Genomic DNA, 27,841 nt, shown 5'->3' on the forward strand with positions numbered 1-27,841 from the left:
CAAAACACAAGCTTGTTGTCAAATTTTTCAGTTGCTCGCGTGCAGGCACTCGACAAGGTCGCACTTGTTAGGTTCTCCCGTGTCTAAAAGCTTGTTGTTGGCCAGTCGGCCCTTCGAAAAAAAAGAGACAAGTAAAAGATGGGGTCTGCCATTCGCTTCACCCTGTTTTTTGCCATTTTATATTTTAGTGTTGTTTTTATAAATGCCTCTGAAGATGTCGAGTTGAAGGACCCAACTTTGGTGGCAATTTCTACCTTCGCAGCAAACAGCATTTTGAAAGACGCAGAAACATTCGGTATTCAGAATACTTCGTCACTTCACAAGATTATGGATGCACATGTTGTGCCAGCTTCCAAGCCTTCGGTAAATTAACAATTCATTTTCTTGATTTTTATAAAATGTGTCTGTGTGTATTTTTCAATGCTTTTTTTACTTTCTGCATTGCAGCCAACACAATATATGCTGACTATCGAACTTGGAAATAATTGTACCAATACAAATGACAATTGCACTGGAGGAAGGCACATTTGTGAAGTCAGTGTCCTTGATGCACCTTGGAATGAAAAGCGTGTTTTGGATGAAGATAAAACGAAATGTGCTGACAGAGAACCCAATACCCCTCCAGAGTTCATTGGTATTCTGTTAAATTTTTTTATTTGTTTGTTTTATACCTGAGATTACCTTTTTTGTTTTTAGATAGTACAACTATTGCCACTTCCCTTTTGCTGGAAGATGCAGCAACTAAAGCATTAGCTGAAAAAGCTGTGGTTCAGATGGGAGAACGAAGAGGAGGAAAACATACTTTGAAGCATATTGGACATGCCAGGAAAGTTATGGTGAGATTCGCATTTATTCTTATTGTTCTATTCTAATTATAATTAACTTAATTTTAAATCTTGTTAAACATAATAGATGGAAGAGTCCAATAGCAACTTGTACTATTTAACATTGTACATTTCGACAACCGACGAAAATATTGTAAATGAGGCATGTGAAGTCTCAATGGAAGAAGCACTATCTAATTCAGAACAAACTCTTCAGTCTCTTCGATGTTTTAACACCGGTGACAATGAAGGAGCTGACAAGTACGGTATCACACGTGTTCCGTCTGAGGAGCTGACTACAAGTTTGATTCGGCATGCCGTCCTTGCTTCGTTGGCTATTATTGATGCAGAATCACTTTCCGCATTTCAGTTCAAAGTTATTGGCTACTCGTTAGTTGATTCTCGTGTTTCAGTCGATAGTGGAACCAGAGATCTTGATTTAAAAATGGGCTTGGTACCTACTCTATGTCTTAAGCGTCCTGAAGAAGAAAATGAAGATGAATCGAAATCTTGTACCATCGACACAGAACGTGATCCATCAATGTGCACCATCACTCTCACACAATGGCCTTGGGTTCTTGATGGATATCTTTTCTCTGACTTTGACTGTGAACCAACCAGTTATGCAATTATCGGAGAAGAACTAGAAGCTTACACGGACGAAGATGGATCAGCAGAAGAAGAAGGAGCTGAAGTGGAAGAAGTTAGCAGTAATGCTGTCCAGTCTGGCAACAGGTATGTTTGGATAAAAAAATTACGTTGATAGACCCGCATTAACATAAATATATTAAATGTCGCAATTTTGCAGAAGAGAAAGCGTGGAAGAAGTCGAAGAAGGAGAAAATGAAGAAGAAGTTGAAGAAGAGGTTGCTGTTGCTCGAAGTGCTCCGTGCTTAGGTTGTCCAGCAAATATGGATGTTGACTCAATCCAGGTCAAAGAGTTGGCGAACTTTGCATTAAGTGCCCTTGAGGACGCTGCAAATTGCACTAAAGTTCAAAGCATTTTGCGCATCACGAAAGCCACTAGTCAAGTATGTGTTGATAAAGATTCGTCTAATAACTTTTTTTAAAAATGACAATTTCCCTTGCAGGTTGTCAGTGGTACGTTGTACGTGTTGACGATCGAACTGGTGGACACAAATTGTATCCGAAGTGAGAACACTGATCGCTCCCAGTGTCCAGCTAATGAGTTGACCGAAGGGAATCACCGCCAATGTACTGTTGGAATTTGGGATCAGCCATGGCTCAATTCTAAACAAATTCGTGAACCACAGTGCTCATCGCATAATGTAACCATTGTGAGACGTTCCATCACAGACTCCAACGATGGTGTAAAGACCGCAAGAAGTCTTAGCCCACTTTCTCCTGACGATGAGGAAGTAAAAGATATTGCCGCATTCGCCCTTAATCGGCTCGATTCTTTCGATGATTCGAATTCCAAAAAGCGTTTTCTAGTAACCGTCGTCGAGGGAACTGCCAGTGTAAGGAATTTTTCATTTTATACACTTTTTTTTTAAAACATTTATGTGGTAACAGAATACCTACATTTTTCTTTTCCCGTTGTCCAATAACAGACTGAAGGCAGGTCGAAAACCTTCAAGATGAAGATTCATGTTGCTTTAGCGGATTGTCCCGAAGGAGGCAGTGCAAACAACGAGGCTTGTCTGGCTAGTCTTTCAGGAAATCCCCAGCACTTTCTGTGCGATATTCAAGTTCTGGTTCCACTGCGGGACAGTAGATTCGTGCAGCGGCGCTTGGTGAATTCGAGATGCTTCCCGATGAAACCCGCTCATGAAATGGGAAACAACGAAGAAAACAAAGACTTGGTCGGAGAAGGCTCTGACTCGCTTAAACACCCACCTCACAGGAAAACGGCGATCGGCGCCCAGGAGTCGGCTGATAAATCTAGCCCCTATATTCAGTCGGTGGCAGACTTCGCCACCAAAGCCATCAGTCAGAGGAGCAACGGAAACATTCTCAACCTTATCCGCGTTATCCGAGCCGATACACAGCTGGTAGCCGGCAAGAAAGTCACCTTGGACGTTGAGGTTGGAAAGCCCGTTTAAACGAACCTATATTATACATACCTATATATATATATACCTCTCTACGTGTCTAACCCCTCTCCCTTCGACAATCATTTGACAAGTTCCTTTGAAAGGAAGATTGTGTTATGTTTGAATGACTGCCTCTAGTAGGTGACTGACTTGACTGATAACCGAACGTATTATTATGACGCGCTATTTATGAAAGATTCGAGAGTTTTACAGAGCATGCTATTGAAATGACAAATGATTAGAAATTGATGCGTTGAGATATTTTTTTTTCTTCCTCATTGAACGAAACGAAGAAATGAAGTTCGTTTTCTTGACTGACTATGAAGTCTTGGCTATCAAGTCTTGGTAAATAACTCATACTTCCAATTCTTTCACTTGCTATTTTATTGACGCTCTGTAAACGAATAAACAACACTAAACACGATGACTGACGAACACGACATACCCCAATCCCATATTAGACTCCAATTTCGTAGTATATACTAGTTTTATGATGTGACGAACGACTACGCTTGTTTTGTTATCAACGTGACCAACATATCAACGTAACCTCGTGTCTGATTTTTCGGGGTATTTAGGTCGGCTTCACCAACTGCAGCAAAGCCGAAGGCGCCGGGACCTTCTGCCAGCTTGATAGTTCCCAGGCGAATGTCATATGTCATGTTACTGTTTGGGATCGTGCATGGCTAAACGACCGTAAGGTTACCAACGTGACTTGCGACTCGCTATCTCTTTCATCTGCGAATCAAGAGGATGCTATTACCACAGAAATGCCGGCAGTTGGCCTGGATTCAGCGACATCTTCCATCGTCGGAGGTCACGGCCAGGTCGACACCATGTCAACTGAAATTGAAGCTTATTCTGACTTCGCATTGGCTGTCATTGAAGAGCAATCTAACGCAGACGAAAAACTTAAAGTGACCAAGATTCTTGCGTCGTCAGTGCAGATTGTCCAAGGGAAAAATATCCGATTATCGCTCGAAGTTGCCTCTACCAGTTGCAAGAAAGATCAACCCATTGGGGACAACTGTGCTATCGATGAAAGCAAAGGCTTCCAAGTTTGCAATATTCAAATCTGGGACCGAGCTTGGCTTCAAGAGAAACAGGTCACGGATTTAAATTGTCAACCGAAACGACAAAAATCCAATGACAGAATTCCTAAAAGCGAAGATTTTGATGAGAGTCCTTTTGCCGGCCATGTTCCTCCCACCTTCCGACTCGGTGGCGACGTGGAATTAATCAACAAAGCGCCACGCCTTGGAGGAAGAAATACTCAAAGGAATGTGCCATTGGTGGGAGGATACTCCGCAGCCGATCCGACAGATCCAGCCATCTTGGAAATAGCTAATTTTGCAACTCAATCTGCTAGCAGTTCGCAAAGTACCGATGCCTCAAATTCTGCACCATTCACATTGGCCAAAATCCATTCGGCCAAAAAGCAAGTGGTTGCTGGCATCAACTTTAAATTGGATCTGGAATTCACTCGACTTAATGAATCGCTGTTTTGCCGGGTCATTGTTTTAGAACAAAGCTGGTTGTCGGTACGGGAAGTAACCAACATGACCTGCTTTCCGCAGGGGTTCCCAGTCTCAAGCGCCACCCAGCGAAAAGGCAAAAACGCTCTCGGCGGTTATCGACCGGCTGCTATTCACGAACCTGCCGTGAAGGATGTCGCAACATTCGCCGTGTCTGCCATGTCCGAGGCTTCCCCGAGTGCTCCGTTCGCCCTCATGAAAATTAAAAACGCTGCCAGACAGATAGCGAGTAAACAAGTCAACTACAAACTGACGATGCTGCTCTTGAAAGATAAAGCTACGCTCATCTGCAACGCAGTGGTTGCCGAGAAATCATCTAGCCAATTGGTCAGCTCTTCTTGCCGTGATAGCAAAAAGCGTCGCGGTCTTGACGGAGGTTACAGCCCATCTGACATCAACGATGCTTCCGTGAAAGAAATGGCAGACTTTGCTACCCAGGCCATCAGTCGATCTACAAACGCCGGAGCACTTTCTGTAGCGAAGATTATCTCAGCTGAAACTCAAGTCGTTTCGGGAAAAAATTACAAAATGACCTTGCAGGTACAGGGTGATGCTGGAGTTCAAACTTGCGCTGTTGTTGTTTACGACCAAAGCTGGACAAATACGCGCAAGCTAACGTCTTTTAAATGTGAAGATCCTACTAAAAGTCGCGTGAGCCGTCAATTGCAGATCAGGCCACGACGCCCTGTACCTTTAAGTCCTCCCGTACGACCAAATAATTCCGAACTTTCGATCCAGCCACCGTCTCATTGCGTTGGTGGATACTGCCCGATTGATCCCAACGAAAAAGCTGTGAAAGAAATGGCCAACTTTGCCGCAATTTCACTAAGTCGTTCCATGAATTCTGTACCTTTAAAACTCGCCAAAATTCGTTTCGCTGAACGTCAAGTAGTTGCAGGATTTAATTATCGACTCGATTTGGAGTTTACTGAGCCTAGAGGCACCGTTCATTGCAAGGTTGTTGTTTTCGACCAGGCCTGGACATCAACGCGCGAACTTAGCCAGATGCAGTGTGAACTGGCAGCTCCGACCATCCCATCTGCAACGAAAGAAGAAACTGTGGTGGAAGCAGCCATCAAAACATCCGAACCGGGAACTGGCGAAACACTTGATTCGGCTCCGCAACTTGGAACTTACGTCAGTATCGACGTTTCCGATGAACAGGTCGGGGAACTAGCAACATTCGCCACCACGATTCTGAGTCACGCAAGGAATGCTGGCGATTTGACTCTTGTGAAAATCTCGTCCGCATCAAAACAGGTTTTGGATGGGCCAAATTACCAATTGGGTCTTCAAGTGAGTAGTGTTGATGGAACCAACTTGATGTGCGATGTAGTCGTTTACTCTCAGGGAAATGCTCGTCAACTCACATATTCTAGTTGTGCACCCTTGACTCGCCGTAAGCGCTCTTCCGATCGAATGACTGGAGGTGTTACCTCCATGGACCTCCACAGTCAGAAAATCAAAGAGGTAATTAATTGTAATGCTAAAAAATAATAATAATGAATTTAAATTATTAATTTATTTCATTTTATTTCATTAGTTGTCAGATTTTTCTGTATCGGCCATTTCTCTTCGTTCTAACGAACCCAACGCTCCCAGTAAAGTTCGAGTTTTGAATGCATCTAAACAAGTCGTCTCTGGAATGATGTACACACTACAGCTCGAGTTGAACTTTGTCGATTGCCAGCAAGATAGCGAAGCCTGCATTCGCCGTCAGATCTGCAACGTCTCCATCTGGGAACAACCTTGGCTGAAGAAGCGAGAAATTACCAAACTGACATGCAAAGATCAGATTACCAAAACAGCAAATGCTTTTCAGTCATCCCTTTCACGGCGCCATTTGCTAGGTGGAATCACTCCGGCCGATCCTGCGTCTGAAGAAATTAAAGCCCATGCCGCATTTGCTCTTCAAGCCATCCAGACTCAATCGAATTCAAGAAATTTGTTGAATATCGTGCGCATTAAAAACGCAGGAACTCAAACTGTAGCAGGGAAGAAAATCTACCTCACACTTGAGATTGGACAAACGAAATGCCCCGCTAATGAAACCAGTCAGTCATGTTCTTTCGACGACAAGGCTGATCGTCAACTTTGCAAAATTGAAATCTGGACACGACCGTGGCTGAATGAACGCGCAGTGACAAGTCTGAAGTGCGCAGTACTGGGAATCAATAAAAAATGCACCTCTAAAATGTGCAAACGTTCCAAGCGATCTGTCGATAATGACATATCTACGCATCCCCATCACCACCACAACCACCAACATCATAAAAAGAATTTAAAGAAAACTCGGCGATTGAAACACATGACGGCATTTCGCAGTTATGCAAAACAATTCAATAAAGTTTACAAGACATGGGATGAATTTGAACGTCGTTACAAAATCTACAGGTATTAAATTTTAGGATTATTTTTGTATAACTAAATTTCCTAATATTTTGATGGAAATTCAAGGGCTAACCAAGAAAAAATCCAATTACTTAACCGATACGAGATGGGTACAGCTGTCTATGGAGACACCCCGTTTTCAGACTGGAGCGCAGCCGAATACAAGGCACACTTGGCCGGATTAAATCCGTCGCTTCGACAGTCTAATGCCCGCCTTCCTCAAGCTGCCATACCAGAGATAGATCTTCCAGACGAATTTGATTGGCGGAATCATAGCGTAGTTACACCAGTTAAGGATCAGGGATCGTGTGGCTCCTGTTGGGCGTTTTCTGTTACTGGAAACGTAAGTTTAAATTCTGGCATATTTTCTAAACGCAGTAGTTATTTCAATCTGTTCATAGGTTGAAGGAATTTATGCTGTTAGAAACGGAGATCTTGTTTCGTTGAGCGAACAAGAGTTGGTAGATTGCGACAAACTTGACAGTGGGTGCAACGGAGGTTTACCCGAAAATGCATACAAAGCCATACATGATATCGGTGGATTGGAAACAGAATCAGATTATCCATATAATGGGCATGAAAACAAATGCAAATTTAACTCAAATATAACCCGAGTGCAGGTTAGTTTAAAACTTTTTAACACGCTTGCCAAAATGACTTCCTAACATTTGTTTCTTGGTGATTAGGTCACAGGAGGTGTTGAGATTTCGACCAATGAAACAGAAATGGCGCAATGGCTTATTCAAAATGGACCTATTTCGATCGGTATCAACGCAAATGCTATGCAATACTATCGAGGTAACACATTTTGGCTCTTTTACGTTGCTTAGACCATATTTAATCATCTATCCAATCTTAATAGGTGGTGTTAGTCACCCATGGAAAGTTTTATGCAGACCTGGAGGAATTGATCATGGAGTACTAATTGTTGGTTACGGAGTCTCACAGTACCCAAAATTTAACAAAACTCTTCCATACTGGATTGTTAAGAATAGTTGGGGAACTCGTTGGGGTGAGCAAGGATACTATAGAGTTTTCCGAGGAGATGGTACGTGCGGATTGAACCAGATGTGTACATCTGCTACTCTCGATTGAAGGGAAACTAAAGACTCATAAACTTCAATGAATCTCTTCCCCTATTTTGCCGTGCCGTATGTCAAACTTTAATCTATTTTATTCGCTTGCGTTTTATTTTTATTTTTTTATTCTTTATTTAAATTTCGCTCGGGATTCAGCCAGCGCTGAAAGGGAATGAAACATACGATTGAATTTTTGGGCAAGGATACAAGAGTTTTAGAAAGTTATATATGTATGTATGAATTCAGATATAATCCCAAATAAATGAACGTGTAATCATCTTCTGTGAACTTTCAAAGATATTGCTTCGCGAGACAGCGTAGAAACTGAGCTTTTCTTTGAGCTGCTGCTTCGCGCAGAATCTCTTCATTGTTATTTGCATTGAGTTCAAGCATACCGATAGCTTTCAACTAAAAAGTAAAATCAATTATAAATATACCACGCGAAAAATGTATGCATTATCTACATGCTACTTACTGCCACCGTTTTTCGCTGGGTTTCGCCTCTCTTGTGGTGTAGTTGAATTATAAATTCCAGCAGAGTTACGTCCCAAATGAATGGGTACAGGGAGTCCATGGCATCGTTACATCCACGTTCTTGCAAGCAGCGAAAGGCAGTAGCGTAGTCTATTTCTTCTAGCAACTGACAAAGAAGGGCAGACTGGAAAAAAGAGTGAAAATATTAAAATTTTATCATTGAATATTACACAGGATCCCATAAGTACCTGTGTGAAACACGAAGCCGAATGCGAACACTTGATCATTCTACGGATAGTAGCTTCATCCAGAACCTGTTTTGGAACGACTTGATGAAAGTAATCACTTGCGAGAGAGGATGCTGTCATGTAACAGCTCATTGCAGCCGAGTGAAATCCTTGGGCAAAATGTAGATCACCTTGTAGCTTTAACCAAGCTGTATTCAGTGGGTATAAAGATAGGGCTCTCTCTAGTAGCTGGCTGAGAATTTCCCCGATGCCCGGCAAATAGTAACTGTTGGCGTTACTGAGTACAGCTGGCCAAAGCGATGACAGATCAGCAGTGATCTCTAAATTTGCCTCGTCCTGCACAACGTTGTGTAGGCGCACGAACAAAGAAAGTATGATACTCAGCGACTGTGGTTCGTAAAGAAGTTGGCAGAATTTGGATAGGGCAGCTCGATTGACCATCGGTACGTTAGCATTGGGCGAATCTCGAGACGAACTTGCACCTTGTTGCAAAGCACCGGCAGCTGTACGTTTTAAAGAGGAGCCTCCTCCTTGGGAGGCGATCGTTCCACTGTTGGATGAGGCCGGATTAAACGCCGGAATAATCAGCTCCCACAAAGACTTTGAATTTTTACGCGTAGGTCGCTCACGGTCCCGTTGTAAATCGTAACAGACGGCTGCCAAACTTGATGCCAGTTCAACATTCAAGTTAAGATTCCAGCGAACGTCAAGCCCTAACAGGAATTCCCATTCACAGGCTGCAAGCAACAATGCTACACAGTAGTCGACTACTTCAGAACGTGGAAATATAGTTTCACCCCGCTGCAAAGCTCCGAGACATCCGCGGCACTGGGTGGTTAGCTCCACAAAACGACCTATGTTAAATGTAAATAAGCTTTAATATAAAGGAAAAAAAACCCAGAATTTATGGCACTCAACTGGAACTGCTAGAAATAGGCCATTCATGAAGAAACTGCAGCACGTCCACCAATAAAATTTCCCATTCGATAAGCTTCGTCAATTTCGTTAATTGTTTAGTTCGGCCACGTTCCTCAACTGCTTTTAGCATTTCCACAGCACCAGCAAAATCCTATTTGTTATTAATATTTTAAAATTGTTGGGGCTATTGATAAATTTGCTATGGATTTTACTTGCAAGCTAAGAAGCTCTCGATATTTCGCTAGAAGAATGTAGGACCAGTCTTGTAGCATCCCTTTCGGCAAATTCATGACAGCACTTTGAAACGGAATTGGTATCTCCCACTGAAAGTATAAATAAATGAAAAATAATGATAAAACGCCCCGAAATAAGGAAAATTGATCATCACTAGGAATGAAACAGAATAGATAGTCTTACTTTTTTGTAGAGAGTCCACAAAGGTCGATTTGGCCAACCGTGAGACAACCGGTCCAGCAGAGTTTGGATCTCAGAAGTGTGGTAGGATTCAATCAGCTGTTGGATTAGTTCTCCACATTCAATTTGAGGTAATACTAGTTTTAAATCAATTTACATGTTACTTAAAAGTTTGAAAACAAGAAGAACACCAAAGAAAATCTTACATGAATGAGGAAAATCTGGACTGAAAGGCAAGTGATCTACAGTGGGTTCTACTTTGTCGGATTCTCCATGCAAAATTTCTTTCAGCGAACTGTTGAGAAATAGAGAATTTTTGATATTATCTCCGCCAATTATGAGAACCTTTAGCAGAAGTCCTTTGATTTTGTTCTTGTCCTGTTTGTTGCCAATTTGATGAACTTGTTCTAATGCCTAGAAAGTAACATAGATATTAAATGGACTTTTAAAATATATTTTAACTAATTATACCGATATGAGATATTGAAATCCACTCCCACCCTCATCACTCAGTAACTTGAAATAAGTCTGCGGTATATGGTGATCCGCTAGCGTCCTCCGAACTACGTTCAAAGTTTGGACTTTGAAAACAAGATCTTTTGCGATGGTAAACTTGCCGCTAGCTGCCGCACTTAGTAAATCCAATTCAGCCATCCCTCGGTAATGTATAGGAACTTCACGACGAATATTATCCTCTTGTAAAACGTTGAGAAAACCAACATAATGATTTTTAATAGACTCGTGCATCTTTTCTGTTAATGATTTTTCTCCTTCAACTTCTTGAATTTGACAAGCGGAAAGGAAGCCTTTCAAATATGGTGCCGAAATGCTGCAGTATTCCATTTTTCTTGACTGGCAATCAGTGAACAATTTCCCGACAACTTGTAAGTGGCGTTTTGCTGCAGAATACTGATTTGCAAACATAAACCACACAGCCAAATCACATCGCAACTGGAGCTCAAACTCTTCTATTGAAATACTGTAACCCTCTTGCCATCTGTGTTCACTCGCATTCGTTGAGGTTTCGGTTAAGCTAAAATTTAAAGAATTAATGATTACGTTAAGAAATAAATGCTTAAGATATTTACCTCACGAAGGCGGTGTTGATGGTGGGCAAAATCATTTTCTGTCCATTTAATTCCTTGAGAATGTTCTCTAAAATGATAACATAATCAATGGCTTGTAACTTGAGAGAGTTCAGCATAGCCTCAGTAATGTGAGGTGGAACAAAAGTTGGACCCTGCCCACCTGGCCTAAGGAAAGTTCAAGAGGAAACATAATTACACAAGTCATGAAGCTAATAAAAAAATACTTTACCATTGGTATGTGCAAAACTTTGTTTGGTTTTGTAATAATCTGGATTGATGATTTAAGTGCCCACAAAACCCATCTGTGATAAGGGGAATTGGCAAATATTACTTTCCTGTTTTCTTAGAAGAACAAAAGATCTTGGTATAGCAACTGCTGTAGTGTCAAGGGAACACTTGAGAAGAAAAATTATCAAACAAAATTATAGTTTCAGCATTTTTGGATATAATGCAATCAATATTGATATCAAATCTCTAGCAACTGAAAGTTCCACTTCAAATGAGCTGCACATTTCAGAACTAAAATCTTTAAAGCCAAGCTTTTTCTTGTTTTTGGTTCACTGCCACTGGATGCTTCTGTAGCTTCAACATCAATAACTTTACTGCCATTTTTTTCTGATATATTCAAGTTATGAGAATTCACCAGCAAGAACTCTATTATCAACTCTGTTGCTTTGGCATCTAATTAAAGAAACATGATATTATAACATTCACAATTCAATTCTGCAAATGATGAGAGACCTGAATTTTCAAGCAAAAGCTGTTTTTCCAACAACGAAGAACGAATCTAACAAATATTCGAATAATATGCAACCTTCTGGTTCTGCGACTGGTTGTGAGCCAACCTCCATATTCTAACGTGTTCCGTTACGATTTAAATGAAGGAGACTGAAGGGTGATTGATAACATTTGAGTTTGAACGAGATTTGTGTAAGCATTCCTTCCAAAATCAGAAAACGTAAAAAAAAACAAAAAAAACACGCAACTGAAACTGTAACTTGTGGATGGAGAATTTTTTACGGTTAACTGCACCATAGATAAAGAAGACGTCTTTGTCTATGACTACACTGACCACCTTATTTTTTAGAAATTGCAACCCAACACTACACAACAGACATTTCACATTTATCCCCATAGCCTAGTAGCAGAGGGCCCAAAGCCTACTTGCCCTACTTAATAGCTTTTGACACCTTTACTTCGCAAAGCTAAGTAGTGACATCATCTAGCGGGCAAAATTTGCAACTGTACGGAAAACGGGCAGACTAAAATTTTGTGACGCAACTTTATTTATTCAAATAATAATATTTTTTGGAAAATTTCAATCAATTCACTTTTTAGTTTTACTGAACAAATCAATCTTCAAGTCTATTATCCGTCGATTCCCCATCCTCACTGTCAAACCTTTCAAGATGAAGTTCTAGGCGCCGTGCCCGATACTGCCGTATTCTATTTCTAAGGACGTTTAGCGGATTTCTCGGTAGGCGTTCCTGTCGATTTCGATTACGGCGATTTCGTCGCCCTCTACGCCGGCCATGTTGTCGCTGATGGGGATCTGGAGCCTCCATCTGTCGATCCTCCCTCTGATGACGACCTCGTCGTTGACGATGACGACGGTGATTTGGTGGTGGATGGCCATCATGGAGCCCCATCTGTCGATCCTCCCTCTGATGACGACCTCGACGTTGACGATGACGACGGTAATTTGGTGGTGGGTGGCCATCATGGAGCCCCATCTGTCGATCCTCCCTCTGATGACGATCTCGTTGTTGACGATGACGATCTCGTTGTTGACGATGACGACGGTGATTTGGTGGTGGGTGTCCATCATGGAGCCCGATCTGTCGATCCTCCCTCTGATGAAGATCTCGTTGTTGACGATGACGATCTCGTTGTTGACGATGACGACGGTGATTTGGTGGTGGGTGTCCATCATGGAGCCCGATCTGTCGATCCTCCCTCTGATGAAAATTTCCTCGTTGTTGAAGTTCCCTCTGACGATGGTGGCGGTCATGAGGTGGTCGACCATTGACTGGATGGTTGGGTTGGGGGTGGTTGGCAGTGGCTTGTACCGACTTTAAAAAATCGACTTTTAGTCGACTCGAGTCGACTTTTTAGGTCGACCCGAATAATCGATTACGAGTCGAAAACGTCGACTTTGAAGTCGACTTTCTCGCAGAAGTCGAGTTTACAACTTTTCATATGTCAATTCAAATTTTTTATATTTGGCTTCAAAACACCTTAAATTCTTCATAAATATATATAACAGATAATATTATTTTAGCTTAGTAAATGTTTTTTTGCTTTCGTGTGTCTCAGCATCGACTATTATTTTTATTTTGACACTTCAAGCCTTGTGTGTCAAATGAAATTTTTTTTAGAAAATGCTATTTATTCCTCATCTTAAGTCTGCTTGGTAGATGTTACCAAAATTCGAGTGTACCATGTACCAATTTCCTCTTCTTTCTGTGGTGGCTCGTAAAGTGTTAGGTATTCCTGCCACGTCTGCCTGTTGCGAAATAATTTTTAGCAAGGAAGAAAATATTGAGTCTTATGAGCCAAAATTTCACCACATAACGTGGATATGACTATCTTTATGCTTTTAATACTCAAGAAATCCCAAATTCAATTCAGACTGTCAATGGAGATTACATATTTTTATAAGTATGACTGCCTCCCTACTAACACGGCCCATCCTCTTTATGTAAGATGTAGATAAATATGGGATGAATAGATCCAGGTCGCAAATGGGGGGCGCTAGTATAGCGTAGGTATAAATTTATTCGGATCTAGGATGGGATCAAATAAAGAATATTCATCGTAGATCCACCAGCGTATATTCATTAACATACTGATTGTACGTCAAAGTACTATACCCGGGGGTATGATTTTGTTGTTATACCATTTGGTACATACACAGAATGTGCATCACAGTATAACCATATTAGGTACACAGTGGACGAAAAAGCTAAAAAATATCTCAATTTCCATTACTACCAAACATTTGTTCCCAGAATGTATGAACAGTTGGTCAAGTGGTTAGAGAGGTGAGCTACAGAATTGAAGGTCAGTAGTTCAAATCTCGGGGGAGAATTTTATCTTTTATTTTCTGAAAGAAATCATATCCAAAGATGGATGTTATTTAAGGATACTGTGTATACACAAACCGGTATATTCAAGGGACATACAAATGGTACGTGCGGGGAAGGGGTTATAAGGATAAACATGAAGCATTCCATGGATATGCTGTTTGTATCTCCCTTTGACAACTTGACTAAAATCAAATATGAATTAACTTCCATGAAAATACAAGAAGAATGCAAGAATGAATTTTATTTCTTTTTTCTAAATGAGCCAACCTGATTTTGAAATATTTACAACCGTTGTTGTATCAATAAATCGCATGTTGCATGAATGTAAACAAAGAAAAATTCAAAAGTCGATTATTTTAGAAAGTCGACTTAAAGTCGCGACTTTTTTCCCAAAGTCGACTTGTAATCGATTATTTTTCAGAACAAAGTCGATTATACAAAAAGTTTTGGTACAAGCCACTGGTGGTTGGCCATGGTTGGAAGGCTTTAAATTATTAAAAGGCAGCATTAATTAGTTTTAGATTAACGCGAACTTATTGAAAAAACACATAGAATGTAAAAAAAAAACACTTACTAGGTAGAAGGGGAAGAGCAAGGTACTATAATTCACAATTTGATTGTGCACAAAATTTCGTTTCATTCCGCTTCATATCTGGATAACGTCTGAATTTTACAATTCGATTCCTTAGCACGTAAACAATAATAGTTGGAGGAGAATGGGTTGGGTAAATTATTCCCGCGAATTCTTTGAGTCCAGTCCGGAAGACCAATGCGTCGATTGAACATTGCGACAGTGGCGCTAAAACAGGGAAAAAAATACAAAAGCTCAACACGTATAAATAAAACGTTAAATGACCCGTGGGGGTTGGTCTTTACACTTTAGCCCAAAATGTCCATGCTCAATTAGCAATTATTTTTCTTTTTTATAGATGTTATTCCAACCTAAAAGTAGTAGATATGACATCACATGCCAAAAAGTCGTGCGCAGTTTACGCCGATGCGCACCACTGCGGCCGATAGCAGAACGAAAATTTTTATTACGCTTGACACTTAACGTAGGTCACTTTGTTCAAGAACCGTCTGCTTCTCGAACAAAGGATTGGAGCTACGTCATCTGTCATCTGTCAAGCGTAATAAAAATTTTGAGTGTAACTAAATTACTTGTTTTATTCATTCAGTTTTCAGTAGACTAATAATGTGATTTTATTTTCATTTCTGTAGTTGTAACTTGTACGCTAAAGGAAATAAGGATGTAAATGAAAGTAAGTGTCACTGAGAGCCTACCTTCAGTTTAAAGGTCTCTCCAATATGAGAAACATATGTGCTTCTTCAATTCAGTAATGCAAATGTTCAAGCACACGTTCAAGTTCAAGCAATTCAAGCACATTGGTTGACACACAACTGTTTGAATAAGTGACCATGTTGTGCAGCTGAAGGTTTAGATAGGAATTATTCCTGCAACAGTCCTTGTCAGCCTTTCAAGAGCTTGAAAACTGCAATCCCATGGTGAATTCATCAAAAATTTTAGCCATTAAAGTTGCTGAGACAAATCAGCGTTGGCTATAACCCTTGGTTCAGGTAGATTTATGTGGTAAAATAATTGTGCAAACTGTTGTTAATAAGTTAAATCTTCTTCAAGGTACACTCGTAACACTAACATTGGGATTCTTTCTCAAGGATATTATTGTCCAGCTATAACAGGAGGAACAGGAAAACGAAGGCAATCATTGTCAACAATAACTCCTCCATCCCTTTTCACCCAAGTCTGTATTCTGTAAAAAGAGTGCCCAATTTCAGCAGCAATATGACAATGAGTAAGTTAAAGTTTTATGAGTAAGTCTAAATTACAATTTTAGTCGTAATTCATCGATTAATTAACTAACAATTAAGCTTTTACGTCATCTGCGGATGGTCTGAAGAAAATACACGGCGGCGCCACGCCACCATGAGCTATTTTAATTTACCTCTATTTTTGCGAAAACTAACTGACGGAAGATGATCTATTGCTTAAGCGAGAATTGAAAATCTGTGGGAAAGAATCCGCCCACACTTTTCTGGAGCAATTATTTGGTGGTCAACTAGCCTACTCTTCAAAAATTTCAAGAGTCTTTATTAAGCAATATTACACAAAATGAAAGTGAGGACACAGTGAGTTTTCAGTAATAAAAGGCAGATTATTTGCTTTGAAAAGACGTTTCACTTCTAGACAAATGCGTAACAATATAAGGATTCTTTATCTGAATGGAGATTAGTTAACAGTTTTCTCAAATGGGACTATGTTCCGAAGAGAACACAGCAAAAACGTTTTCACGTCACATTTATTTCTCCGAGACAGAACTAGTTTGACAGAATGACAGATAGAATTGACAGTGTTCACATAAAGACATTAAAAAAGGTTGTCAAATAGAAGCTAACAACGCGACATTTTTACGTTAACGATAAGTTATAAGTTTGGTATCAGAATCTTCAAACTCGAAAAGTAATTTCCAATTTTTACGACGCGCGATTTTGTGCCAATCATAAACATGTTTTTTGGTTACCTTTTTACAAAAATGGAAGCTTATTTCTTCAAGAGAATTGTCATTTATCACTAGCTCATCTAATCCTTGTTTTGTCACAACATTACAAGCATCTAAACTTAGTACCTTAACATTTTTAAAAATTCCATTTGCCAAAGCTTCTTGCAAAAAATTGTCAGTGAGCTCGTAACAAAATGATAGTTGAACCCTCTCCAGTAAAGGACAAGATAATAAATCAAATAGAATGTCATTGGAAAGGTTGAAGCCGCAATGTAAAACCTTTAGTTCTTGAAAAATAATCCGTCCTTTATCGTTACGCAATTGAATTATCTCGTTTTCAGACAAGACACTTAAACTTTGACATTGCTTTTCGAACATCAGGGAGATTAAATGGGGACACAATTTGACGATTGTCCAAATGTCAACGAATGCAAAGTATGAAAGATCGAGAAATTGTAAAGAATTTCCGATCACCTTCAACACAGGAGCAACGCCCATATGGAAGGTAATTTCATCTCCAGTTGATTTGGAGTGGCCCATGATATAGAGTAATTGCAGGTTCTTCAAATTCGTTAAGCAAAGCAGATCAGTGTCTGTTAATCCCGGCTTTACAACAATAGTGATTTCGCGAACAAAAGGGCAATATCCCAGCACTAACCCAAGATTACCACTTCTATATAAACTAGCAGGACGAATCTCTAGACGAGTGAAAGAAAAATTAAAAGATTGCGGTTGACGCTGAACTTTCGCCGACGACTGAACAACGTCTACTAAAACATCAAAGATTTTTAGATCTTCGAGGACCTGCAAGGCTGAAAAATGGTTAACAGCCATTTTTATCCCTTTTTTTGTTACGCCACGACAGGAAATGAACAATTTTTGAAGAGTCTTGCATAGCTGAGTTGATTTTGATTGGAAAATTAACAATTCAATGCCAGTGTCTGTTACTCTGGAACAAAAATTTATGTCCAATATCCTATTTTTTTTTACATATTAAAGACAAAAATAATTAATCACATTCTAAGTAATACTGAAGATAGGATAAATTTGAAATACCTTAAATTTTTACACCATGTTCCTATGATTTTTAAACAGGAGTCTCCCGCGTTTGTTTGATGCAAGACCAATACTTGCAGTTTTTCAAGTTTGGGGAAGAAATTTAGGTATTGCTCATACTTACAGTTCATATTAGGAATAATTAATTTTTTAAGTTCAGCTGTAATAAGAAACTCGATGTTAAAATGTTTCACTTTCTTGCTAAAAGAAAACGAACTGATGATGTTCTCCAACAGCTCCGTGGCTACAATGATTTTAGAAACAAATACGTGTATGGATTACATATAACTGTGCAATGAAAATTCAATTCTCTCTAAAAATCTCGGTGATTTTGGTTCCAACTTACGTATTTCTAGAAAAGGATTAATACCGGATGACTCATTGTCAAACGTTTGTTTGACGGAACCTGGACTACCCGTCCATGATTTGAATCGCTTAACATTAACGGGAGTCTTAATGTTTTCTAAACTTCTCGCAATACGGTGAATACACTGTGAATAAAGTGATTCGACTGTCTTTACTTTAGGCATCCTTGACTGGATAAAAAAAAGTTGTGACAAATTAAAAAATCATTTGAATTAAGGATTCGTATAGTTCGATTGACAACGCAATCCGTGCGTCAAGGCAGGGAGGAGTATAGAGGAGAAAGCAGTTTGCTATCCCTGTAAGCAGTGCTTCCACTTCTAAAAAACAGGCGCTCCTAGAAGTTGCCATATAAGGGAAATAAAACCCTAAAAACAAAATGAAAAATCCCCAGAAATATCCCTAAACACATTTTTTTTCTTTTTACCCAAAAATTCTTTAAAATCCCTGTAAATCCCCCTAAATTTCTACAAAACCAATTTTCACGCTGAAAATGTTCTAAAACGCATGAAATTCTTTGTAATTTTCAATTTAAAGATAAGTGTTACAATACAAAAAATTAAACAGAAAGGTTACAGATTCAAGAAATTATTTCATTTCTTTTTTAGTGATAAACTTCAGAATCGAAAATTTGAAACAGTTCAAAAAGAATAATTATATAAGATGGCAGATTGCCAGATCCAGATGCCCAGATTGGTAGATTTGCCTTCAACCTAGACTACAGAGTACAGAGTAGGCCTATCACTCCTATTTCCTTAATAGTATTTCCATGGACTACTAAAGCTAGAGGACGGGACACTTCGTCAATTCCTATGTCGGCTACCATTTTTTTTTGTTACTGAAATCAATAGAGCTTTAGAAATGAGCTATAGTCTACTAAATTATCCCTATGCGGCAAATATTTAATTTCGGTGATATTTTAATTAGAAATTGACGTAGGTGCTCGTTAGTTGTCGCCGCCTAGCGGTGATTGTTGGTTTACCACTCTATGATTCTCTGGTTTTGCTTTGGTTTGGTTTGATTAGGTGCGTCTGCTATCTGTGATTCTCTGGTGATTCTCTGGATTCTGTTTGTTTATAAAAACCATAGTTTAGAATTCTTAGCGCTAGGTGGAGACAACCAACGAGCACCTCTCCCGTTCCCCTCAAAATTTAAGCGCAAATATCTTTTAATTTAATAGCTTCACAAGAAAGGTGCTTTGGAGACTTAGAATAGCTTTTTAAATCTCTATCGATTGACCCTTCTTAAAAAAATATGATTAAAAATCCACCCGACAAGCTATAACACGGCGGGATAGGACGAGTGTCCCGTCCTCTAGCTTAAGTAGTCCATGGTATTTCTGACTCTACTATAGTCTATAGAGTAGTAGTACTTATTTTCTACACAGTGGCTCTGGCTACCACGTTTTTTGGATGATAACAACATTTTATCACGATGAGTTCTTAATTTAATCGCTTGGTGGCTTCCTGTTAAAAAGTAGTACAAAAATAGGGAAATTTCCCTAAACATATTTTTCCCCCCTAAAAATCCCTAGAACCATAGTTTGAAAATTTCCACCCTTTTTTATTTTTAAACCAACGAAAATATCCCCAGATAGGGAAATATCCCTAGAAGTGGAAGCACTGCCTGTAAGAGGGGAGTCGAACCCATAGAGGTCCGGGGAGTGGAAGCCGCCCTCCAGTTGGCAGCACAATGAGGTAGAGGGTAAGTTTTCAGCCGTTTCCCCATAAGGTTGCGTGGAACAGCTGACTACCCGCCGATGATTTTGTTAAATAGCAGGGGTTATTTGCAATATTTTTGAAAAACACTTCAAACAAAAAGTAATCAGAATTAAATTTCTGATTTTTTTATGTAATTTTTTTTTTTTACTTAAAAAAATCAGAATTAAATTTCTGATTTTTTGGGTGGTTCTTCTTGGTTGGGTGGCTCTATGGGTTACAGCGCGGGATAGGGCTGCTTTCTCCTCTGTACTCCTCCCTGGTCAAGGGCTCAAGGTAAAAATGAAAATATTTGAATATACCGAAAGAGAACTTTGTCCAGTTCTGATTTCTTAGTAAGGTTTTAAATCTCTTCCATTAAACGTAACACATTCGAAGTTCTCTCCAAGCTACACACGTCACTCACAACCCAATTTATACTTGAAGAAAAATAAAATCACTCTTTTGGACCGTGATCCTACCTCTCTGCTCTCCTCTAACGCAATGTCTCCTTTCTTTTCCTAGCCTTTTCGTTTTCCTCCTTCAACGTCTTCTCTCCGATTTCCCCGAAAAGGTAAACGTCGATTCCGAGTTTGCATGCCCTATCTTGGCTTACAAGAGGGTCCTGGGGGTGTTATGGGACTTTGTTTTCGTCGGTTTTTCGGACAAATCACGGGTTTCGTGAGTTTTGTTACGAAGATCTTGTCTGTTCAGGGTGGGTGTAGTCAAAGTTGTTGAGACGAACAATTTGATGTGAAAATCATCCACATCTGTTCAGCGGATCGTGAGCGCCGGCGATTAAACCGCTTTTAACACATTTGCGGTTTGGATTTTCCCGATATAGGGATTCTATCAAAACTCGATGCCATACGACCCCCCAAACCCACCAGTCGACATCCGATAAGATGGCGCTGTTCCTCTCAGAGGTATGGGCTGTTCGTTCGGGGTTCGTTGTTAATCTCTGAAAAATTTCAAATTCTTATTTTAAAAAAAAGCCGAAGGCTTACCGCCTTTTAAGGCCAAGAAAAAAAGTACCGACAGCCTCCAAATACTATTAACCATGAGAGGTCCCTGGGGAATTTTGCGAGGGCGACGAAAATGGTTTTCGGGACTTTGACGCTCTCGTGATCCACCGAGGATCACGACGCGACTTACCTGTTACCTCATTCGACGTAGAATGACTTTTTACATGTATAATTACTAAATTTTTTAACAAAATGAACGGGAGATTGGGAGCAAAAAGGGGGAGAAAGAGGGGAAACTTACCATTCCACACAATTTAAAGGGTCCAAACCAATCAGTTCTAATGGGAAGAACAACTTTCCATTTAACCGAAAAGACTAAATTTGCGAGGGGGGTTTTCTCGTTCATGAGATATCTGCGAAAGAAAAAGACACCCAGATGCTCAATAGCCTGCTTGTCAAATGAATGGGTTTCTGCCACATAAACAAACAAAGCATTTATCATTACCTCGGCAACTTTGCTGCCTTTCACAAGGTAATGAGACTCATCAATTTCATAAACCTTTTTTATTATTTTTTCTTATTTCCACCAAATTTGAATATCGATCATGTTCCTGTTTCTCCAATGCTCATCTCCAGCAACTTCAAATGTGACCAGGTATCCCTTTATATCTAATACAACTATACATTTTGTGTGCATATTTAATGATTAATTTGTTATAGGTCTTAAGTAATTAAAACTCAAACTTTCATTAAATTAAATTCATCATTCAGAACATCCCAACAAAGAAACATACAGCCAAAGAGCAAGTCACTCGTGCAGTAAAGTTCGAGTTTTGAATGCATCTAGACAAGTCGTCTCTGGAATGATGTACACACTACAGCTCGAGTTGAACTTTGTCGATTGCCAGCAAGATAACGAAGCCTGCATTCGCCGTCAGATCTGCAACGTCTCCATCTGGGAACAACCTTGGCTGAAGAAGCGAGAAATTACCAAACTGACATGCAAAGATCAGATTACCAAAACAGCAAATGCTTTTCAGTCATCCCTTTCACGGCGCCATTTGCTGGGTGGAATCACTCCGGCCGATCCTGCGTCTGAAGAAATTAAAGCCCATGCCGCATTTGCTCTTCAAGCCATCCAGACTCAATCGAATTCAAGAAATTTGTTGAATATCGTGCGCATTAAAAACGCAGGAACTCAAACTGTAGCAGGGAAGAAAATCTACCTCACACTTGAGATTGGACAAACGAAATGCCCCGCTAATGAAACCAGTCAGTCATGTTCTTTCGACGACAAGGCTGATCGTCAACTTTGCAAAATTGAAATCTGGACACGACCGTGGCTGAATGAACGCACGGTGACAAGTCTGAAGTGCGCAGTACTGGGAATCAATAAAAAATGCACCTCTAAAATGTGCAAACGTTCCAAGCGATCTGTCGATAATGACATATCTCCGCATTCCCATCACCACCACAACCACCAACATCATAAAAAGAATTTAAAGAAAACTCGGCGATTGAAACACATGACGGCATTTCGCAGTTATGCAAAACAATTCAATAAAGTTTACAAGACATGGGATGAATTTGAACGTCGTTACAAAATCTACAGGTATTAAATTTTAGGATTATTTTTGTATAACTAAATTTCCTAATATTTTGATGGAAATTCAAGGGCTAACCAAGAAAAAATCCAATTACTTAACCGATACGAGATGGGTACAGCTGTCTATGGAGACACCCCGTTTTCAGACTGGAGCGCAGCCGAATACAAGGCACACTTGGCCGGATTTAATCCGTCGCTTCGACAGTCAAATGCTCGCCTTCGTCAAGCTGCCATACCAGAGATAGATCTTCCAGACGAATTTGATTGGCGGAATCATAGCGTAGTTACGCCAGTTAAGGATCAGGGATCGTGTGGCTCCTGTTGGGCGTTTTCTGTTACTGGAAACGTAAGTTTAAATTCTGGCATATTTTCTAAACGCAGTAGTTATTTCAATCTGTTCATAGGTTGAAGGAATTTATGCTGTTAGAAACGGAGATCTTGTTTCGTTGAGCGAACAAGAGTTGGTAGATTGCGACAAACTTGACAGTGGGTGCAACGGAGGTTTACCCGAAAATGCATACAAAGCCATACATGATATCGGTGGATTGGAAACAGAATCAGATTATCCATATAATGGGCATGAAAACAAATGCAAATTTAACTCAAATATAACCCGAGTGCAGGTTAGTTTAAAACTTTTTAACACGCTTGCCAAAATGACTTCCTAACATTTGTTTCTTGGTGATTAGGTCACAGGAGGTGTTGAGATTTCGACCAATGAAACAGAAATGGCGCAATGGCTTATTCAAAATGGACCTATTTCGATCGGTATCAACGCAAATGCTATGCAATACTATCGAGGTAACACATTTTGGCTCTTTTACGTTGCTTAGACCATATTTAATCATCTATCCAATCTTAATAGGTGGTGTTAGTCACCCATGGAAAGTTTTATGCAGACCTGGAGGAATTGATCATGGAGTACTAATTGTTGGTTACGGAGTCTCACAGTACCCAAAATTTAACAAAACTCTTCCATACTGGATTGTTAAGAATAGTTGGGGAACTCGTTGGGGTGAGCAAGGATACTATAGAGTTTTCCGAGGAGATGGTACGTGCGGATTGAACCAGATGTGTACATCTGCTACTCTCGATTGAAGGGAAACTAAAGACTCATAAACTTCAATGAATCTCTTCCCCTATTTTGCCGTGCCGTATGTCAAACTTTAATCTATTTTATTCGCTTGCGTTTTATTTTTATTTTTTTATTCTTTATTTAAATTTCGCTCGGGATTCAGCCAGCGCTGAAAGGGAATGAAACATACGATTGAATTTTTGGGCAAGGATACAAGAGTTTTAGAAAGTTATATATGTATGTATGAATTCAGATATAATCCCAAATAAATGAACGTGTAATCATCTTCTGTGAACTTTCAAAGATATTGCTTCGCGAGACAGCGTAGAAACTGAGCTTTTCTTTGAGCTGCTGCTTCGCGCAGAATCTCTTCATTGTTATTTGCATTGAGTTCAAGCATACCGATAGCTTTCAACTAAAAAGTAAAATCAATTATAAATATACCACGCGAAAAATGTATGCATTATCTACATGCTACTTACTGCCACCGTTTTTCGCTGGGTTTCGCCTCTCTTGTGGTGTAGTTGAATTATAAATTCCAGCAGAGTTACGTCCCAAATGAATGGGTACAGGGAGTCCATGGCATCGTTACATCCACGTTCTTGCAAGCAGCGAAAGGCAGTAGCGTAGTCTATTTCTTCTAGCAACTGACAAAGAAGGGCAGACTGGAAAAAAGAGTGAAAATATTAAAATTTTATCATTGAATATTACACAGGATCCCATAAGTACCTGTGTGAAACACGAAGCCGAATGCGAACACTTGATCATTCTACGGATAGTAGCTTCATCCAGAACCTGTTTTGGAACGACTTGATGAAAGTAATCACTTGCGAGAGAGGATGCTGTCATGTAACAGCTCATTGCAGCCGAGTGAAATCCTTGGGCAAAATGTAGATCACCTTGTAGCTTTAACCAAGCTGTATTCAGTGGGTATAAAGATAGGGCTCTCTCTAGTAGCTGGCTGAGAATTTCCCCGATGCCCGGCAAATAGTAACTGTTGGCGTTACTGAGTACAGCTGGCCAAAGCGATGACAGATCAGCAGTGATCTCTAAATTTGCCTCGTCCTGCACAACGTTGTGTAGGCGCACGAACAAAGAAAGTATGATACTCAGCGACTGTGGTTCGTAAAGAAGTTGGCAGAATTTGGATAGGGCAGCTCGATTGACCATCGGTACGTTAGCATTGGGCGAATCTCGAGACGAACTTGCACCTTGTTGCAAAGCACCGGCAGCTGTACGTTTTAAAGAGGAGCCTCCTCCTTGGGAGGCGATCGTTCCACTGTTGGATGAGGCCGGATTAAACGCCGGAATAATCAGCTCCCACAAAGACTTTGAATTTTTACGCGTAGGTCGCTCACGGTCCCGTTGTAAATCGTAACAGACGGCTGCCAAACTTGATGCCAGTTCAACATTCAAGTTAAGATTCCAGCGAACGTCAAGCCCTAACAGGAATTCCCATTCACAGGCTGCAAGCAACAATGCTACACAGTAGTCGACTACTTCAGAACGTGGAAATATAGTTTCACCCCGTTGCAAAGCTCCGAGACATCCGCGGCACTGGGTGGTTAGCTCCACAAAACGACCTATGTTAAATGTAAAGAAGCTTTAATATTCCGTTCTAAAGGAAACAAAACCCAGAATTTATGGCACTCAACTGGAACTGCTAGAAATGGGCCATTCATGAAGAAATTGCAGCACGTCCACCAAGAGAATTTCCCATTCACAAAGCTTAAAAAGTTTGCCACCTGCTTGAGTATTCGTTAATTGTTTAGTTCGGCCACGTTCCTCAACTGCTTTCAGCATTTCCACAGCACCAGCAAAATCCTATTTGTTATTAATATTTAATTTTGGGGCTATTGATAAATTCGCTATGGATTTTACTTGTAAGCTAAGAAGCTCTCGATATTTCGCTAGAAGAATGTAGGACCAGTCTTGTAGCATCCCTTTCGGCAAATTCATGACAGCACTTTGAAACGGAATCGGTATCTCCCACTGAAAGTATAAATAAATGAAAAATAATCATAAAACGCCCCGAAATAAGGAAAATTGATCATCACTAGGAATGAAACAGAATAGATAGTCTTACTTTTTTGTAGAGAGTCCACAACGGTCGATTTGGCCAACCGTGAGATAACCGGTCCAGTAAAGTTTGGATCTCAGAAGTGTGGTAGGATTCAATCAGCTGTTGGATTAGTTCTCCACACTCAATTTGAGGTAATACTAGTTTTAAATCAATTTAGATGTTACTTAAAAGTTTGAAAACAAGAAGAACACCAAAGAAAATCTTACATGAATGAGGAAAATCTGGACTGAAAGGCAAGTGATCTACAGTGGGTTTTACTTTGTCGGATTCTCCATGCAAAATTTCTTTCAGCGAACTGTTGAGCAATAGAGAATTTTTGATATTATCTCCGCCAATTATGAGAACCTTTAGCAGAAGTCCTTTGATTTTGTTCTTGTCCTGTTTGTTGCCAATTTGATGAACTTGTTCTAATGCCTAGAAAGTAACATAGATATTAAATGGACTTTTAAAATATATTTTAACTAATTATACCGATATGAGATATTGAAATCCACTTCCACCCTCGTCACTCAGTAACTTGAAATAAGTTTGCGGTATATGGTGATCCGCTAGCGTCCTTCGAACTACGTTCAAAGTTTGGACTTTGAAAACAAGATCTTTTGCGATGGTAAACTTGCCGCTAGCAGCCGCACTTAGTAAATCCAATTCAGCCATTCCTCGGTAATGTATAGGAACTTCACGACGAATATTATCCTCTTGTAAAACGTTGAGAAAGCCAACATAATGATTTTTAATAGACTCGTGCATCTTTTCTGTTAACGATTTTTCTCCTTCAACTTCTTGAATTTGACAAGCGGAAAGGAAGCCTTTCAAATATGGTGCCGAAATACTGCAGTATTCCATTTTTCGTGACTGGCAATCAGTGAACAATTTCCCGACAACTTGTAAGTGGCGTTTGGCTGCCGAATACTGATTTGCAAACATAAACCACACAGCCAAATCACATCGCAACTGAAGCTCAAACTCTTCTATTGAAATACTGTAACCCTCTTGCCATCTGTGTTCACTCGCATTCGTTGAGGTTTCGGTTAAGCTAAAATTCAAAGAATTAATGATTACGTTAAGAAATAAATGCTTAAGATATTTACCTCACGAAGGTGTTGATGGTGGGCATAATCATTTTCTGTCCATTTAATTCCTTGAGAATGTTCTCTAAAATGATAACAGAATCAATGGCTTGTAACTTGAGAGAGTTCAGCATAGCCTCAGTAATGTGAGGTGGAACAAAAGTTGGACCCTGCCCACCTGGCCTAAGGAAAGTTCAAGAGGAAACATAATTACACAAGTCATGAAGCTAATAAAAAATACTTACATTGGTATGTGCAAAACTTTGTTTGGTTTTGTAATAATCTGGATTGATTTAAGTGCCCACAAAACCCATCTGTGATAAGTGGAAATGGCAAATATTGTGTGAGGGCTTGCCTCTCTAAAATCCAAGGAGATGTGTGATTTTATATCAACTTTCCCATTTTCGGAGAAGAACAAAAGATCTTGGTATAGCAACTGCTGTAGTGTCAAGGGAACACTTAAGAAGAAAAATTATCAAAAGAAATTAGTTTCAGCATTTTTGGATATAATGCAATCAATATTGATACCGATTCTCTAGTAACTGAAAGTTCCACTTCAAATGAGCTGCACATTTCAGTGCTAAAATCTTTAAAGCCAAGCTTTTCCTTGTTTTTGGTTCACTGCCACTGGATGCTTCTGTAGCTTCAACATCAATAACTTTACTGCCATTTTTTTCTGATATATTCAAGTTATGAGAATTCACCAAGAACTCTATTATCAACTCTGTTGCTTGGGCATCTAATTAAAGAAATGTGATAATTAAACATTCACAATTTAATTCTTTAGAAGATGAGAGAAGTTACCTGAATTTTCACGCAAAAGCTGTTTTTCCAACAACGAAGAATCTAACAAATATTCGAACCATAATATGGTGCCTTCTGGATCTGCGACAGGTCGTGGGCCAACCTCCATATTCTAACAAACAAACAACGTACCCTTCCGTTAGAATTTCAATAAAGGAAATTGATGACAACACTTGAAAGAGAATTTCTTAACACCTACCGAATAAGTCAGAAAACGTTAATATGAATAGACAAACACACCGACACCAATGAAAGTTGTTTGAATTCAGCAGACGACTAGCTAAAATCCTTACTAATATGAGCGTAGGACGCGCCATCATACTTCAGTCGATCGTATTATTTCGTTACGTTGGCGGGAAGAGGAAGGAATGTTTTCAGTTTTCAGTTTTCACGACATATTTATTTCTCCGAGACAGAACAGAACTAGTTTTACAGAATACTTCGTACACGTAAAGACATAAAAAAAAGTTGTCAAATAGAAGCTAACAA

The 27,841-nt window shown here is 39.7% G+C and overlaps 3 protein-coding genes and 2 long non-coding RNA genes across 9 annotated transcripts; 2 read left to right on the forward strand and 3 right to left on the reverse strand.

The window, feature by feature from the left end:
• Positions 1–21: 21 nt before the first annotated feature.
• Positions 22–23,684, forward strand: LOC124310823. 2 transcript variants are annotated; one of them, XM_046774864.1, is made up of 14 exons: positions 22–363; positions 448–634; positions 697–836; positions 913–1,559; positions 1,633–1,855; positions 1,916–2,305; positions 2,399–2,872; positions 3,460–5,886; positions 5,960–6,066; positions 21,586–22,329; positions 22,393–22,669; positions 22,728–22,946; positions 23,013–23,124; positions 23,189–23,684. In XM_046774864.1, the coding sequence occupies exons 1-14, from the start codon at positions 139–141 to the stop codon at positions 23,419–23,421; spliced, it is 6,405 nt and encodes a 2,134-aa protein (XP_046630820.1). In that variant the 5' UTR covers positions 22–138; the 3' UTR covers positions 23,422–23,684. The 2 variants fall into 2 exon arrangements, with proteins under 2 accessions (XP_046630820.1, XP_046630819.1); XM_046774863.1 differs by lacking the exons at positions 21,586–22,329; positions 22,393–22,669; positions 22,728–22,946; positions 23,013–23,124; positions 23,189–23,684 and adding exons at positions 6,874–7,150; positions 7,209–7,427; positions 7,494–7,605; positions 7,670–8,165 and having other exon boundaries at positions 5,960–6,810.
• Positions 7,999–27,643, reverse strand: LOC124310891 (integrator complex subunit 8-like). Of its 2 annotated transcripts, none has more exons than XM_046775020.1 (13): positions 27,552–27,643; positions 27,353–27,464; positions 27,077–27,287; positions 26,794–27,006; positions 26,570–26,731; positions 25,953–26,514; positions 25,688–25,895; positions 25,485–25,618; positions 9,739–9,849; positions 9,527–9,677; positions 8,609–9,462; positions 8,362–8,544; positions 7,999–8,294 (listed from the first exon to the last, which is right to left on the reverse strand). In XM_046775020.1, exons 2-13 carry the CDS (start codon positions 27,459–27,461, stop codon positions 8,178–8,180), a joined length of 3,015 nt encoding a protein of 1,004 aa, XP_046630976.1. In that variant the 5' UTR covers positions 27,462–27,464; positions 27,552–27,643; the 3' UTR covers positions 7,999–8,177. The 2 variants fall into 2 exon arrangements, with proteins under 2 accessions (XP_046630976.1, XP_046630974.1); XM_046775018.1 differs by lacking the exons at positions 7,999–8,294; positions 8,362–8,544; positions 8,609–9,462; positions 9,527–9,677; positions 9,739–9,849 and adding exons at positions 23,518–23,813; positions 23,881–24,063; positions 24,128–24,981; positions 25,054–25,222; positions 25,280–25,390.
• On the reverse strand, positions 10,846–13,084 carry LOC124311717. The gene is made up of 4 exons (XR_006910167.1): positions 11,770–13,084; positions 11,258–11,709; positions 11,029–11,193; positions 10,846–10,973 (listed from the first exon to the last, which is right to left on the reverse strand). It is a non-coding gene; the product is annotated as an uncharacterized LOC124311717 (long non-coding RNA).
• Positions 15,210–16,117, forward strand: LOC124311695. Of its 2 annotated transcripts, none has more exons than XR_006910142.1 (3): positions 15,210–15,265; positions 15,339–15,695; positions 15,757–16,114. It is a non-coding gene; the product is annotated as an uncharacterized LOC124311695 (long non-coding RNA). The 2 variants fall into 2 exon arrangements; XR_006910143.1 differs by having other exon boundaries at positions 15,211–15,247; positions 15,757–16,117.
• Positions 16,410–20,215, reverse strand: LOC124311142 (F-box/LRR-repeat protein 2-like). 2 transcript variants are annotated; one of them, XM_046775471.1, is made up of 4 exons: positions 20,076–20,215; positions 18,039–18,228; positions 17,693–17,936; positions 16,410–17,612 (listed from the first exon to the last, which is right to left on the reverse strand). In XM_046775471.1, exons 2-4 carry the CDS (start codon positions 18,220–18,222, stop codon positions 16,550–16,552), a joined length of 1,491 nt encoding a protein of 496 aa, XP_046631427.1. In that variant the 5' UTR covers positions 18,223–18,228; positions 20,076–20,215; the 3' UTR covers positions 16,410–16,549. The 2 variants fall into 2 exon arrangements, with proteins under 2 accessions (XP_046631427.1, XP_046631426.1); XM_046775470.1 differs by lacking the exon at positions 20,076–20,215 and having other exon boundaries at positions 18,039–18,327.
• Positions 27,644–27,841: the final 198 nt, after the last annotated feature.

This window comes from Daphnia pulicaria, chromosome 8 (assembly GCF_021234035.1).
Source record: "Daphnia pulicaria isolate SC F1-1A chromosome 8, SC_F0-13Bv2, whole genome shotgun sequence".
Classification (NCBI taxonomy): Eukaryota; Metazoa; Arthropoda; class Branchiopoda; order Diplostraca; family Daphniidae; genus Daphnia; species Daphnia pulicaria.

Coding starts and splice junctions, on each gene's coding strand:
- LOC124310823 (XM_046774864.1), top strand. CDS start 139: ATGGGGTCTGCCATTCGCTTCACCCTGTTTTTTGCCATTTTATATTTT. Junction 2,873..3,459: donor AAGTCACCTTGGACGTTGAG/GTTGGAAAGCCC, acceptor CGGGGTATTTAG/GTCGGCTTCACCAACTGCAG. Junction 22,330..22,392: donor CGTCGTTACAAAATCTACAG/GTATTAAATTTT, acceptor TGGAAATTCAAG/GGCTAACCAAGAAAAAATCC.
- LOC124311142 (XM_046775471.1), bottom strand. CDS start 18,222: ATGCCTAAAGTAAAGACAGTCGAATCACTTTATTCACAGTGTATTCAC. Junction 17,937..18,038: donor TAATCCTTTTCTAGAAATAC/GTAAGTTGGAAC, acceptor AAATCATTGTAG/CCACGGAGCTGTTGGAGAAC. Junction 17,613..17,692: donor ACATGGTGTAAAAATTTAAG/GTATTTCAAATT, acceptor AAAAAAAAATAG/GATATTGGACATAAATTTTT.
- LOC124310891 (XM_046775018.1), bottom strand. CDS start 27,461: ATGGAGGTTGGCCCACGACCTGTCGCAGATCCAGAAGGCACCATATTA. Junction 25,391..25,484: donor TGTGGACTCTCTACAAAAAA/GTAAGACTATCT, acceptor TTATACTTTCAG/TGGGAGATACCGATTCCGTT. Junction 25,223..25,279: donor GAGAGCTTCTTAGCTTACAA/GTAAAATCCATA, acceptor AATAACAAATAG/GATTTTGCTGGTGCTGTGGA.